The 15,308-nt window shown below is 39.2% G+C and overlaps 1 protein-coding gene across 7 annotated transcripts in view; it reads left to right on the top strand.

Annotated features, from left to right (window-relative positions):
- The window catches only part of APC (APC regulator of Wnt signaling pathway), an 86,672-nt gene that overhangs the window by 55,383 nt on the left and 15,981 nt on the right, over window positions 1–15,308 (top strand). For 5 of the 7 annotated variants that reach the window (XM_075181669.1, XM_075181701.1, XM_075181718.1 and 2 more), the window contains 6 exons: window positions 4,574–4,658; window positions 5,355–5,556; window positions 6,975–7,083; window positions 7,610–7,723; window positions 8,399–8,482; window positions 14,830–14,949. In XM_075181669.1, coding sequence (XP_075037770.1) covers window positions 4,574–4,658; window positions 5,355–5,556; window positions 6,975–7,083; window positions 7,610–7,723; window positions 8,399–8,482; window positions 14,830–14,949 — 714 coding nt within the window. The remainder of the gene's footprint in view (window positions 1–4,573; window positions 4,659–5,354; window positions 5,557–6,974; window positions 7,084–7,609; window positions 7,724–8,398; window positions 8,483–14,829; window positions 14,950–15,308) is intronic. The other 2 variants (XM_075181692.1, XM_075181710.1) reach the window with 1 other exon arrangement.

Genomic DNA, 15,308 nt, shown 5'->3' on the forward strand with positions numbered 1-15,308 from the left:
TACCAAAGCTCTTGTACAGTCTCTCATCTTCCCCCTTTGATGACTGCAACCTTCTATCTGCAGTTTCCTCACCAATCTAACTCCACTTCAACCCATCTTAAACGCAGAGCGAGACTGCTCTTCCTGTCTCTGCTTCACATATGTCACACCACTTTGCAAATCCCTACACTGGCTTCTTGTGTTCTCTAGAATCCAATTCAAATTACTCACCCTTACCTACAAGGGCCTCAACCTCACCACCCCTTCATACATCTCAAACCTCATCTACAAAGACTCGCCCTCTGACCTACGCCTCATCTCGGGTATTCCAGATACAAGACATCTCCCATGCTGCTCGCTCTTGGAACTGTCTACCACCTTCGATGAGACTCTTAGCACTGCCTTCATATCTTTAGTATCTCTCTGAAAACCCAACTCTCTTAGAGCTTTCCCTACACCCCCCGATACTACCTACATTGATGCAACTTCACAACTGTCCCAATCTCTACTCTGAGCCACACTCTTGTTTCAGCTGAGGCCTTTTGCAGTTATACTGTAAGCTCTCTCATGAGCAGAACTCTCCCTACCTTTTTATTTTTATGTCTGCATTTACTTAGTCCCTGGTTATGCCTGTTCTTTTACCCCACTGTTTGGTTCTGTGGAGCACAGTGACACTTACAAATCTATGATGATGATCTGATAGCCATTTCTCAATCAAGATTTATGTATTTACAAATGTTGCTGTGTTAGTGTTTGGTTCCCTATTGTCTGAATACAGATGATTGCTTTTACTATTTGTCATTAGCCATGGTATGCAAGTACTCTCTCTAGTAGGGTGCTACTGCTTGGTGTGATGTGATATAAGCACAAATAATAATGGGCCAATAGACTGACTGCATCAGCCACCAACTGTGAAATGGCAGCAAACACTGCTTCATCCTGACAAGATGTATTGAGAAAAGGAAACTCTGGTCCAATGCATAACATTTACTGACCTTCATTGCACAAGCAGGTTTTTACAGACCAGGACATAAGATTCCAGTGTTAGAAGCAATACATTTTGCTTTACATTCTTATTCTTTAGAACTCCCCTGGACGTTTGCATTAGTATACTTGGAACATGTATTTTGTAAAGCTGATATCCAAGGAAAGAATCTGTAGTAACCAAATTGTGATCGAATAAATTACTGGTTGTTTAAATGTCTGTATCTTTGGCATTTACAGCCTTCTGTAAAGGACATTTTCCACTTTTCGCTGGCTGTGTTTAATTCTACAGAGAACTGTTAGCAGATCCTGAAATAATCTTGGTATACACACAGTGCCAATTATTTTTGGTTTCTGTAATTTCTGAGGAAACCACATAATGAAAGTCTCATTGTATTTTGTTTATATTACATAAACACTGTTCAACCAAATCAAATATTTAAACAAGACACTTTCTAAATGTCTGTATAGGAGGATATCCTCATTTTAGAGGAGAATTTGTTTCCTCAGGCTGTAAAATAATGTTCTGAAAGAACACAGTGTGAAAAATGTATTACTGGGGGTATTTTAGTGTGACGAGAGCTATGTAAGGTTCCCTTTCTCCTCCTATATTATTCATATATGCAGTTCATATTCTGTAAATCCACGTTTTTATGGCGAGTTCAACTTGCATCACAAGCTACATACAGTGTAGTTCTCGCCTAATAAGTAATCTGCATTTTTCTGAAACTATAGATAATATGTAGATGATAATGTAGGTAGCTGCTCTTGAAATGCGCACTCAGGTATAAGACTGTTATAAATATTCTGCAGTGTACATTTCATTTCATGAGTATCTTTAGCACCCCCTAGTGAATAGTAATTTCAAATAAGCCCTGCTGCTGTTCTTCAGTTCTTTATCTATTAATAGTGTACAAATATAATACACCCTTGGATTAACATAGAGGAAATATGTATACATCTAAAATGATTTTCTAAGCTGTACTAAGAAAATATCAGGATTTGGTTCCCATGGGTTTACTCCTGTTTTCATAAATATTACACCAGCTTCCCCATGTGGAGTAACGTATGTGCATCAGTCACATAATTTGGTTAGGTCTTTCCACCATTGCTGTGTTATGTGTTTTTATTTAAGAAGGAAAAAATGAGCACAGTAAATGTATTTAAGTATATCACAAAATAAATTCATACCACAGTTATACAGGGTGATTCAAAAGTCGCAGTACACCCTTTTATTTCAAAAACTCTACAGGAAATTTGGAAACCTGAATACTCCAGTAAGGTATGGGTGACGTGGTCTATCTTTTACGGTATGTACCAAACATCTTGAAATCGGCCAATCGGCCCAATTCCTGTTATAGTTTTTGAAATAAAAGGGTGTACTGCGACTTTTGAATCACCCTGTATAAAGACTAGCTACTAATAACTTGGAACAAAACATTCAGTTAAACCCCCACTTTACGTTCTTGTTTACCTTAATACTATTCCCTAATTTTCTACTATCCTATTTCTGTACAGTGTTGTTTGTCTATTGCTGCAAGTGTAGAAAAAGAATAATCGTGATCACTCCGGCGCTCTACAATTTAGTGCTCAAATGATCCTCCCACAACCATACACCAATTGAAAAAATATGAAAAACAAATAATGAGGTGAGTCAAGCGCTCCAAATATTCCCCGTATAAGAATGTGATTGACACACATAAATTGAATAAACGTTATGCTGAAATTCAATGTATACTTCTAAGTTTCTTCTTATGTTGATAGTGAACATCCAATATGGATCATATAAACATAAAATAAGTAATATAGTGTAATGACATCAAAATAACAGTAATTAAAAAATGCAATGTGAATATTAAATTATTTCAATGCTGCTGTTCAATTTTTTTCGGGGTAATAGGTCCAAAATCCCCAATGGTATTGCACTCACCAAAAAAAGGAAGAACTTGCGCCTCAAAAATATATCTTGAACTCCTCCCTTATGTGGATCTTAAAGAGGAATAGTACTTATCCCCTCATTAATCGATCATAATAGATAGAAAAGGAAGAAAAAACGGGGGAAAGAGCCTCGTGTGATATTGTATGACAAATTGAATTTTAATAAAAATACATCTAAACACACCTAAGAGGCATAATATAAAACATAATATAATATCCTGAAATAAATGTGCAGAATACTCGTACCGAAAACTAGAATTATTCAAGCGGAAAAAAGATATTATGTCCTTGCAGGGAAGGACATAAGATCTTTTTTCACTTTAATGAAAAAAAAAATGAAGAGCAGCATTGAAATAATTTAATGTTCACATTGTAATTTTTAATTACTGTTATTTTGATGTTATTACACTATATTACTTATTTTATGTTTATGTGAGCCTATTGGATGTTCACTATCAATATAAGAAGAAACTTAAAAGTATACATTGAATTTAAGTTTAACGTTTATTCAATTTATGTGTGTCAATCACATTGTTATATGGGGAATATTTGGAGCGCTTGAGTCACCTCATTTATTTTTTATATTGCTGCAAGTGATCAGTTTGATACATCAAGTCATAATTTAGTAATACAAAACATGGTACACATAATATGCATTTGCTCAGATCAAGATATATTTTAGAATTTGTTTTCTCAAGTTAATATCTTGCTGTGTAAAAGTGATTTTTCATGCAGTCCATTTACATTATGTACTGGACATACAAACAGTGTAATCTGGCCAATTTTAAATTGCCTTGTGTATCTTCCCCTTATTTTACCTGAAGATTGGGCAGTTTTTAGACTTTTCCTTATTACATCTTCCCAGTTTTACACCACTTTTTCATGGTCCTTGAAACTGTAAATTAGGGTTTGACTGTGTGTACAAGTTCTCATGTTCACAGATGTTTGAATCCTATTCACATTTTCTATGCAGCAGTTCAGTGCTCTGATGCTGAATGTTCTATCTGTATCATTCAAGGGGGTCTTACTACCGGACATTTACAGTGTGTTAGAAAGTATCGCTCGTTGTCATCGCTGCTTCAGTTCCTCAAACGTTTATACAAGTAACAGCAACCCGTATTTTAGAATGAACGGTCCTCCATATTGGCAAATGTTGTCACCCCCTGTGCCCCTCCCCTCACCACCACTATTGCCAGCGGCATTGTATGAAAAGGATATGAAGGAGGCTGATTAAGTGGAGCATTTTAGTAGTTTTAAAGATAAATGTATCCTTCTCTGAGTGCAATAACAAGCATTGCAATGCATCGCTGGGTCTTACACCAGTCTGACCTTATGTGGACTGAAAGGCCCACTTTAAACATTTCTCTCCAGGTGTTTTGAATATTGTTTTTTAACTGTAGCCATCAAACATTCTGAATGCATCAAAGCTACATTTCCCATTGCATTTAGAGCCCTGATATCCATGCATTTCTGATCAGTATTGCGGTAAAGTGACTTGAGTGGCATTGTGCCAGTGCTTTAATATCTTCTATTAGTGTGTAAGTTAGATTCCCGCAGGAGCAGACTGAGTGATCTCTCATTGCCAGCATAGACTGCAGTGCTGCGTAAAGCTTGTTCTGTGCACAATATGCTGGTTATCGGGGTGTTGATTGTGCTGCACTCTCTGTTGCAGGAGGTTCTTAAACAGCTACAAGGAAGCATTGAGGATGAAGCCATGGCTTCTTCCGGCCAGATTGATCTATTGGAACGGCTGAAAGGTAAACTCGCGACAGAGGTGTTTATGGCTACTGTGTGATGAGACTGATGCTTTCTCTGAGGAAGGTTTCATCAGTGTTGAATGCTCATCTCAGTAGTTAGTACTGTAATTGGACTTGTTTCCCGGCTGCAGACATAACTTAGTCTCCGCTGCTGTTTAGTATTTTTCAACTGCTGCTACACAACTCTCAGCTATGGGGAGAAATGTATTTGTTTTTAAACACTGCAGACATTTGATTATTTTAACACTCTTTCTTGGGAGTTTCAATAGCTCCCTGTAAATCCAGCCTTCAACGCCTAATTCCAATCTGAACTGTTTACAAGAATGATACATGTTTCCATTTCTGAGAGTAGTGTTATTGCAGGATGGTAGAGTGATGAGCAGACGGACATATTTGGTTTCCACTCATTTTATTGGCAAAAATAAGACGAGGATTTGTGTTATTAATCAATGTATATTAGTACTGCAGCTTTTTCCCCTGTGACTTTCTAACAGATGCCAGGAATTCTCTGTGTGTAATTTTCCTTTCTATTAATATATTCAATATTTTTTAATCTATCTACCTTGGTTCTCAAACCTCTTTCTTGGTTCTGCAGTATTCTTAGAAATGATTTATTTGAAAACTATATATGTTGATTGTTATGTAGGTGATGTCAGCCAGCATACATTTGATATTCAATTGTTTTTTACGTTACAGAATTAAATTTGGATGGCAGTAACTTCCCAGGGGTCAAAATGAAATCTAAAATGTCCCTTCGCTCTTTTGGGAGCAGAGAAGGCTCCCTCTCTGGCCACTCGGGAGAATGCAGCCCAGTTCCCATGGGTTCCTTCCCACGAAGGGGTTTTGCCAATGGCAGCAAAGAAAGCGCTGGCTACATGGAGGAACTGGAAAAGGAGAGGTAAGAAAATAGTGTGTTCATTCTTGTTAAGTAATAGTAACCAATATATAGTTGGTATTTAGCCTTGTATCTTCAGATTCCCTACTCTCCACAGTTTATTGAAACAGGGAGGTTTAACTAAGCCTGTACCTAGTCATTAAACAATGTCAATTATTACAGTGGATAATAGATGTCACATTAACTTACTTAAGGAATTCCCCCAAAATGAAGAAAAAGGTTTTGGGTGGAGTACAAACAGTTAAATATGTAAGTATTTCTTACCGTTCACCCTCCGTTAAATGGACTTGCCCCAAACTGCTCTCCGCAATTCCCCCTCTGCCTATTTGAAAGAGTCTGAGCATCTTCTGTGAACATCCCGCTCTGGTAAGGAAGCGGAGAGACACTCCAGAGCCAATGGTGTGTGTGGAGAAATGGTTCCCGTCATACCTCTCTTGTGCACTTGGTTCACCGTTCATAGTCATCACCCATTTTCCATAAAGCAGTGATGGGCAATAGGCGGCTCTCAGCTCTTTCGTTCCATTGCTGTCAGATTTGTTTGTTATTGCCTGTAACACTGACTGTAATGCCCCCTGAAATGTTAGATAGGTGTCTCTTCCTTTGACTAAATGTATTATTCTTTCCACAACAATAACTTTATCACAAATATATCCACTTCTGACATCATGTATCCGTTAGGTGCAGCCCCCGTTAATTACATGGAACACTTTTGCACACATTATTAATTTGTTATGTTAATGTCACATGGGCACAATTATTTTAGCCTTACAAATTTGGTGTTAATCCACACAGATTGAATGCTGATGATTTTACTCTAGAAGTCTCATATGATTCACTTAATTGATAAAGATTAATAACACTCTTCTATTATACTGTTCACACTTATCCATTGGAGAGATTGAGCACATCGGACATAGAAAACATTGAGTGAGCCTCCATTCAGTTGTATGAATGACTAAAAAAAATTTTAAAAAAAATTATCCCACGTCCAGCGTGCAGATGTCAACAGCATATTTAAACATAATGGTGGTGTTTGTGTATAGGTAACAGTGTAATAAGTGTGCTGTAACACGTAGCAGGTTAGGTTTTAACTCAATTCTCTAGGTCAGATTAGAAAATTACCTCCAACATATGGTTTCTAATTACAGCACTTTTTTATACCTGTACCTATGCACAAGTGTCCCCTAATCTGTTGTATAAAAATAAGAGACTTGAGAAATGGTTAAAACAAATGAAGAAAGGAACAAGCCTTCAGCTGAGCACAGAAGAGCCAGGGAAAATGGCTGCGTTGTGTGCGAGTATGCAGAAATGAGATTGACCAGCTCATTATTTAGTGAAAACTTCCTGGTACTATATGAAATCAATTTATGTTCTTAATTCTAGTCAGAGTCATTACATATTTATATCCCTCTCCTATTTAGGTCTTTACTTATTGCTGAGCTTGAAAAGGAAGAAAAAGAGAAAGATTGGTACTATGCCCAACTACAAAATCTCACTAAAAGAATCGATGGCCTTCCTCTTACTGAAAACGTGAGTGTCAGCAGCTTGGAACACAGTTTAACTTCTTTGTGTGATCACAAATAAAGATTTTGCCTTTCAATAATGGGTCTGTTTTGAAGGTTCGTTTGTCTTGGGCCTGAGCACTTTATTGTGTTCAAACTTTAGTTGTGGCTTGTTCCTTGAAGTAGGGGCAGTGACATGTATCCTCTTGTAATTGTTAGTGAGGACAGAGAGGGCGTCATGATGTAAGGAGGGGAATGGAGGAAGTGGGAAGCCACAGCCTGAGCATTAGATAGTAGAAGGAGCAGAGTACTCTAAGAGCGCAGAGTCAGGATGTAATGTTCCTGTCATTAATGCAGAAAGACTGTGGTGTCACATATCTACATACATCCAACTTGTTTCACCTTATTTGTATCTGTCATGTTAAACCATTGTGTTTACATGGCACTCGCCCTGTATTGTCTTCACGTAGACCTTGTCCATATACATCATCTTTGTGAGAAATCTTTTTTTTAACTCAAGTCTACAGTAAGCGTTTCATGATTTTCTGGCTTAGTTTTCTCTACAAACTGACATGACCAGAAGACAATTGGAGTTTGAGGCCAGACAGATCAGAGCTGCAATGGAGGAACAACTGGGGACCTGTCAGGACATGGAGAAACGAGCACAGGTATGACATAGGGGGAACTCCAGGGAAATATGATATTATATTATTTCTGAACTGCAATGACTATGTCAAAAAGGGGTATTTTGTTCTTAAGTTTTAGTGGGTTTAAGCCTGTCCCTGTTGACGACGATGTGTTATAAGTGTGGGGAGTGTGTGGAAATCACCTAATAAAATCTAATGATATTGATGTTAAAAATCACACACCCCTTCTCTTTTTATCAGCTTCTCCTTCTCTCTCTCTCTCTCTCTTCCTTCCTTCCTCCTCTCCCCAACTCTTCTTTCTTCTTCCTTTTTTTTAGCAGTTTCAACAAATGTAAAGTCTGCATATGATTTAAGTATTAGATGTGTTTATTTAGCAGAAGGTAGTTAACTGGTTGTGAAAGGAGGGAAAAAAAACCATGTATTCATCAGTTATTTATATTATATATTCATGATAAAGATGCTAAACACTTATGCACAGCATCATTCACATCCCTCTGAGAACAGTATGTGAATGTAAGACCGAAGAGACATGAATGCAACTTAACTTTGTCAAGATATTGTGATCCTTGTACAGGTAAAGTAACAGACTGAAAGTAGACATATCTACCAAATATAGGTTAAACATACATGCAATATTGATAATAAGAATTGCAGAGATATTATATCCTATTTACACATGTTTTCTGATGTCTGCAGCTGAGAGTGGCAAGAATCCAGCAAATTGAAAAAGACCTGTTCCGGATGCGGCAGGTGTTACAGTCCCAAACTGCAGAATCGGAGGTTAGTGAGGTTTATTTTGGTCCATTCATTCATTACTGAGGGAGCCTGTTAGACACAAAATTGTTCTCTTAATTAAATAAATCTGCATACAATATGCCGCTGGTAACCGGGGAAGTGGCAGGGGGGTTGATGTAATCGCTCCGGATGTATGGTAATGTCATCAAGCCTTTCCTCTCCCAACCACTACACTACAGACAAATGAAAAGATCTAGGGGATGGGGGAGTAAACTAACTAGCACCCGATCTCCCCAATCATGGCACCTACAAACTCCTCATTTGAAAGAGACCCGTTCCTTCTTTCAAATGATCTAACCGCCTAAACTGTGGAAAACATTAAGGAGTCCAGGATGTGGGAGAGGTTTTAGAACACCCATCCTGGCTCAAGAAACTATGGGAATCCTTCATTTTGAAAGAGGATAGTCTTCTCTTTCAAATGAATGTGCCCCCTTAGTAAGTTAGTGTCTGGTGCTCAACAGACATTAATACCATACACTACAGAAAGTTAATAATTCCAGATATTGGGGAGGAGGGGGGGGGGGGTCCTGATTTCCAGATCTCTCCTTGACTTCAGTAAAATGGGTATCCTCATTTTCAGAATAGTATGCCTTGTTAGGCTACCATGTTATTCCTACACATTATATGCATTTGATTAAAGACGGTGAAAACTAGCTGGAAAAACGACTGCATTGTTCTTTGCAAGTGCAGATTTTATTATGAAAACCTGTGTTTAAAATCCTGCTTTCTGCTGTTTTGGAACGGTGGATTGATGCAAAAGTGAGAAACACAGAGTATTTCTTGCTTGCATTTAAATAAAACACAAAGCAAATGGCCAAAAAAGTGAAGAGGTGTAAACAAACTAATGATATTTTCTGAAAATTCAACTCTTTTGGAAAAAACAGGGTATAATTTGTTTTGGTACTGCGTACACAAATTACTGATATTGAAGTTGGAATGTGACCAACACACAAGGTGCCAAAATAGGTTTGGTACATGGGTAAGAAAAGCCTAAGCAGCGAGGGGCTAATATGATTTTAAGTTAGTGGGTACATTATTTCTTATATATCCATAACATTTGGAACAAAATATGCTTGTTTGAGGTGATTCTCACTGTCACAATGTGTTGTGGCTCTGTGTACAAGCTCTATGCAGGCGCGGGCTGGGAGGTATCAGCCCAGGGGGCGTACAGGCGGCCGCATCACATGACACGCGATGCGGCCGCGTCATAATGACGCGGCCGCATAGCGTGTCATGTGATGCGGCCGCCTGTGCGCTGACACGCGATGCGGCCGCCGGTAATACAAAAAAAAATTATTGCATCCATGGCGGTGGACGGGGGGAGGGGGCAGGCCCGAACAGCCGCTAGACTGAGCTGCCCGCTGCCCCCCTGCCCCCTGGTCCAGCCCGCCCCTGGCTCTATGACACCATAACTATGGAAATCTCTAACATACTTATACTTGCATCTCTTTAAAGGCACATTATGGTGAAACTTTAAACATGCACATAACACATGTTTTATAGAGCTTCTGTTGCTTAATATAAGCATTGCTTAATATAATAGGAGATTATGTTTAAGTGCTAGTGCCTAGTAAAGCCAAACCAGTGTTATACCATAAAAAGCTGGTTAACTATAGTCCGATACTGGTATTCCATTGTTCTTCGGCTGAGGATAGTGTATCAAATCTGTTAATTATTTAGGTTCTTGGTTCTCCATAACAAATCAAAATCTGCAGTCTGCAAGATACGGAACTGAGGACTGGTGCAGAGGCGCAAAAACAGGTCTATTGTTTTACCAGACACAGATAAAATAAAGTGACTATAAAGCCTAATAATCCTGTATAGTGTCTTTTTTAATGTTTAGTATTTTATTATCATGTTCATCCAATCAGCATTGGTTATACCTTTGTGTCCCCAAGCACGCATGCTTGTCAACCTAGCTATTTATAAGCCACGTACTCTATGCTATGTTGTATTATTAGTGATGCCTTCATGTAAGGACAGACCATGCCTTGTTCCACTTTCCTGTCCTCTCAGTACTTGTTGTGGCTCTATTATATAGATTCCTATGTGTACAGTCTTTCACATACTCTCAAGTATTAACATAAATGTGTATATGTGTATGTATGTATATATATATATATATATATATATATATATATATATATATATATATATATATTTGTGTGTGCATGTGTATATATGTATGTATGTTTTGCAGCGATAACAGCTTCCACTCTTCTTGGAAGGTTTTCCACAAGATGTTGGAATGTTTCCGTGGGAATTTGTGCCCATTCATTCTGTAGAGCATTTGAGGTCAGGCTCTGTTGTTGGACGAGAAGGCCTGGCTTGCAATCTCCGTTCCAGTTCATTCCAAAGGTGTTCGATGGGGTTGAGGTCAGGGCTGTGTGCTGGCCAGTCAACTTCTTTCACACCGAACTCTTCAAACCATGTCTGTGTAGTCCTTCCTTTGTGCACAGTCATGTTGAAATAGAAAAGGCCCTTCCCCAAACTGTTGCCACAAAGTTGTAAGCATAGCATTGGTATGCTGAAGCATTAAGATTGCCCTTCACTGGAGATAAGGGACCTAGCCCAAACCCTGAAAAACAGCCCCATACCATTATCCCTCCTCCACCAAACTTCACAGTTTGCATAATGCAGTCAGGCAGGTAACGTTCTCCAGGCATTCGCAAAACCCAGACTCGCCCATCCGACTGCCAAACGGAGAAATTTGATTTGTCACTCCACAGAACACGTTCTACTGCTCCACAGTCCATTGTCTGTTTGCTTTACACCACTCCATCCGACGCTTTGCATTGGTCTTGGTGATGTGAGGCTCGCATGCAGCTGCTTGGTCATGGAAACCCTTTCCATTCAGCTCCAGCCGCAGTTTTTGTGCTTACATTAATGCCAGTGGAAATTCATAACTCTTCCGCTATGCAATCAGCAGAGCGTTGGCGACTTTTACGCAACATGTGTCTTAGTCGTTTACCCCGCTCTGTGATTGTACGTGGTCTTCTGCTTCTTGGCTGAGTTGCTGTTGTTCCTAAATGCTTCTACTCTAATAATATAACTTACAGTTTACCGTGAAATATCCAGCATATTGTTATTTATCCTGTTTTTATATATCAAATCTGTGTTTTTATTTTTAGTCTTTAAATACGCGAAATACTCAGTGGTAGATATTAGGCATTAGATACCACTGTAATTATTCTAATCACTAAACTAATTATCTATATCGGACACCCCTGCAGGAAGACTCCTAGTAATGATATTTGATGACTGACCACATCTCTGGTATGACTGCTGTATGAGTTTACATACCTGCCTGTCTGTAGACATCTAGCAAGGACTGAGTGTCACAGTATGCTGCATTACTTTCAGTGTTCTCCCATCGTTTCACATTAAAGATTAGGGCCTTAATCTAGACCTTTAGATTTGTGTATAGGTGTCAATGAGCAGATGTTGAGGCTGATTGTATGTTGTGGATAAATACAGCGTAATGATACCAGTTTCTACTTGGCAGTGCATCATTTAGTAGCTTCCGTTGTCTCCGCCTAATGCCTTTGACATTTTGAATGACGATAATTCTGTTTCTAAATTTGGATGCATAATAAGGGCTTTAATAAGACATGTACCAAAGCAAGCAGCCCCAGGGAACACATGCGTCTGCCTGAGATCTCCAAAGATTAAACGGCTTGTGAGCTAGATAGCTGAGCAACTGTGCAGTGTTTTATGCAGTTTATATAGCACAGAAAACTGTTTTATGTTGTCCGAACGTGAGCTTTATTGTTGACAATGAGTTGTTTTGGGTGTGCTTTTTTTTTTATATCTCCAAGTCTCTTGTGAGAATTATATTGCATGGCTCTCTATGTTCTTCCACCTCTTATGTGATCTGGCCTTCTGAAATAAACGTCAGGGGGGTGTTCATCTTCATTACATCTCCCATACTCCTTTACTGCTGCTTAGCTATGTGCGAGTTGTGACATAGAAGCATAGTCTTATGTACCACCCCCTATTTTATATTTCCATGCATTTCATGGTGTACATATCATGTGTTGAACTGCTACTGTAAGTACCTTCAGTAGGAGGTTAGGGGAAGACAGAGGAGAACCCTTAAATATCTGATTGACTGAGAATTCACCAGAGGCTCCAGAATAGGCGCAGGTCCTCAAGTTACTCAAGGATAATATTAACAAATGCTAGATACAATATTATGAGGTGCAAATAGTCAGCTATCACATAGGATCTGACCGTTTGTTGACATTAGATTACTTTGCAGTAGACAGAACCAATGTGTGATTGCTGTGAGCTACAGCACATTTCTGCAAATTTCACAGTAAAGAACACAAACCATGATTTGCCATTAATATCTGTTACTGAGCTGAATAATATATATGAAATTACTGTACTGAATATGTCCACCATGCTTTCTCCTCGCTGCAGCATGGTAGGAGAGAGACGCCTCTTTAGCTTGGTAATCAAAGTATAAATGACAGGTTCTCCCACCCAGAGAGGCGGGGACGGTGATGTGTTCTCAGCTTTATCACATTCCAATAGGACATTGGTTTAAAGATGTGGGGGAAGCATCCACTGTCTGTAATAGGGGAAGGAGCATAATTTACTTTCAACAGAGCTTTTGTGTTTTATGCCATAGAAAATGTGCAGTAGTTAAAGGACCCTCAATCGGAGAACATTTTTCTGAATAAAAATTAAGGAAAGTAGATGCTGATCCTGGAGAAATCTGATTGCCATTGACAACTTTGTATAGTGTGTTTTACAGAAGTACTTTTCCTTATTGATATACTGTTATGTTGGTTTAGCGGAGGTATGGCTGCACCTTTAATATCAGTGAGTGTTAGTGATGAGTAGAGAGTAATACACTTTACATTTCCTGTGTCTGCTCTGTAGATCTCTTCTGTGTATAGGACCCACTTATAATGTATTTATTGTGTGTGGTTTAATGTTTTGCGGTGGTTGTGACTGTCCATAATAAGATGTGGTGTCCGTCTACAGCCATTTAGATTGTGACTTGTCGGTGATAGCTTTTAAAAAGAGTTAATATCTATTCCTGAAATGAATCCTGTGACACTGCTGTGCTTGGGATAAAAGTAACTTGTCCTTTGAGCTGCTTCTTGTGACTGTTTCTCTGCACTACATAGTTCTCTGTGAGATTTATTATTCAAACACTGTAATCAATATAGGAGGAAAAGTGTGTGAATTGCAGATATATAGCACGGTGTGTCTGTCCTTCTGTTTACTCCCAAGTAATCAACAGTGAATTAAATGTTTAGCCTCAACTGACTCATTTTACTGTATATTAAAGGAGAACTGTCACCAAAACTTTGTATTAAGTATCTGCTGAGGATGTAATTATCTGCCCTGTACTTGGCGGTCAGAAAGTCTGTTTATACCAGTGCTGGGCAACAGGCAGTCTTGGTGCAGCCCTCCGAGCCTTCACCTGCGGGCAGACGGCTCCTTCCTGCTCTCCTGCTGTCAGATTAGTTTGTTATAGATTGATACACTTGTGTAAAATGCCTGCTGATATGTTATTGCAGATAGGTGGCTCTTTCTTAGATTTGATGTATTATTTTAACTACTTACTAAGATTAAGGGTAAAGTGCGGCCCATTTGCATGTTAGCGGGCTGCCCATGTGGCCCCTGAAGGATATCTGGTTGCCCATTACTGGTGTACACAGAGCACGTTTACATTATAGTACTTTTCAGTCCATAGTGCTGATAGTTACCATTGGTCTAACACTGTTTGTCAGCGATTTTCTACTTCTAGTATTAAATACTACAGTGGTTTTGCACATATTCAGAAATGTTACAGATATTTAGATAAATGTCCAGAAAACATCCGATGGGAGGGAAGCCACTAATCCATTTTAAACAGAATTAGCCAGGCATGCTTGTAATTGAATTTGCACCGTCTGCCTTCTGGGGCATATACCAAACAATTACCTAGTGGTGCTGCCTTGGCTGAACAGTTGTGGCCTTGAAAGATGCATGAGGTCATGTGATGCTGCAGCAAAGACAGTTCCTCAGAGCGAGCTGCATATCCCTGTGCAGGAGCTCAGCTGGTGGAGGATGGATTCTCATGTCTCGCTGCACATCCTTTGTCTACCAGGGCTGTAATCCTCAGCAGCACACTTCCTTTTTATCACAACATCACGCCTAAGCACACAGTCTGGACTACTAATCCTTGGTCGTCCACCTTTAGGATGTGACAGAGCTTAGTCCAGGGGATTTATGAGAAGAACGGAGCTAGTCTATGGACAGTCTGGCAGAGCCTGCGCCTTGTGAAGGTTGCTTTGTCTCCATGTAACTCCTGTTCGCTCTTGTATTAACAGAGGGTGCCGCAGAGCAAGAGCGATGCTGGCAGCAGGGATGCAAAAAAGCCTCTTGATGGACAAGGGACCTCGGAGACTGCTACAGGCAGCGCTGCTGGAAACGGGCAGGTGAAAGAAAATGTACAGTATATTTTATATGTTGTCTATTTTTATGCGATTTAAATTGCTTTATTGATTTTGTTGTTTATTGGTCGATTTCTTGCACATAGCTGCTGCATACATGTGTCTAATGTTATGTATGTGTCACCAAAACCTACAGCGACCAGCTAAGCTGTTGTATGAAAACCAGCCACAGACCTCTCTTGTGCTGTCAGTTTGTGCTGTGTTAGTGAGACGCTGAGCATTTTCTTTGTTCAGTCAGGCTGCAGGAATTTTCTGTTTGTCACATTTTAACTCACAAATGGCATTCAAGTAGCAATTAACATGTTAGTTCATTTGTGCGCAGTCTGATTATTGAATGAAACAAAAACCAATACTGG

The sequence above is a fragment of the Mixophyes fleayi genome, chromosome 1, assembly GCF_038048845.1.
Source record: "Mixophyes fleayi isolate aMixFle1 chromosome 1, aMixFle1.hap1, whole genome shotgun sequence".
Lineage (NCBI taxonomy): Eukaryota > Metazoa > Chordata > Amphibia > Anura > Limnodynastidae > Mixophyes > Mixophyes fleayi.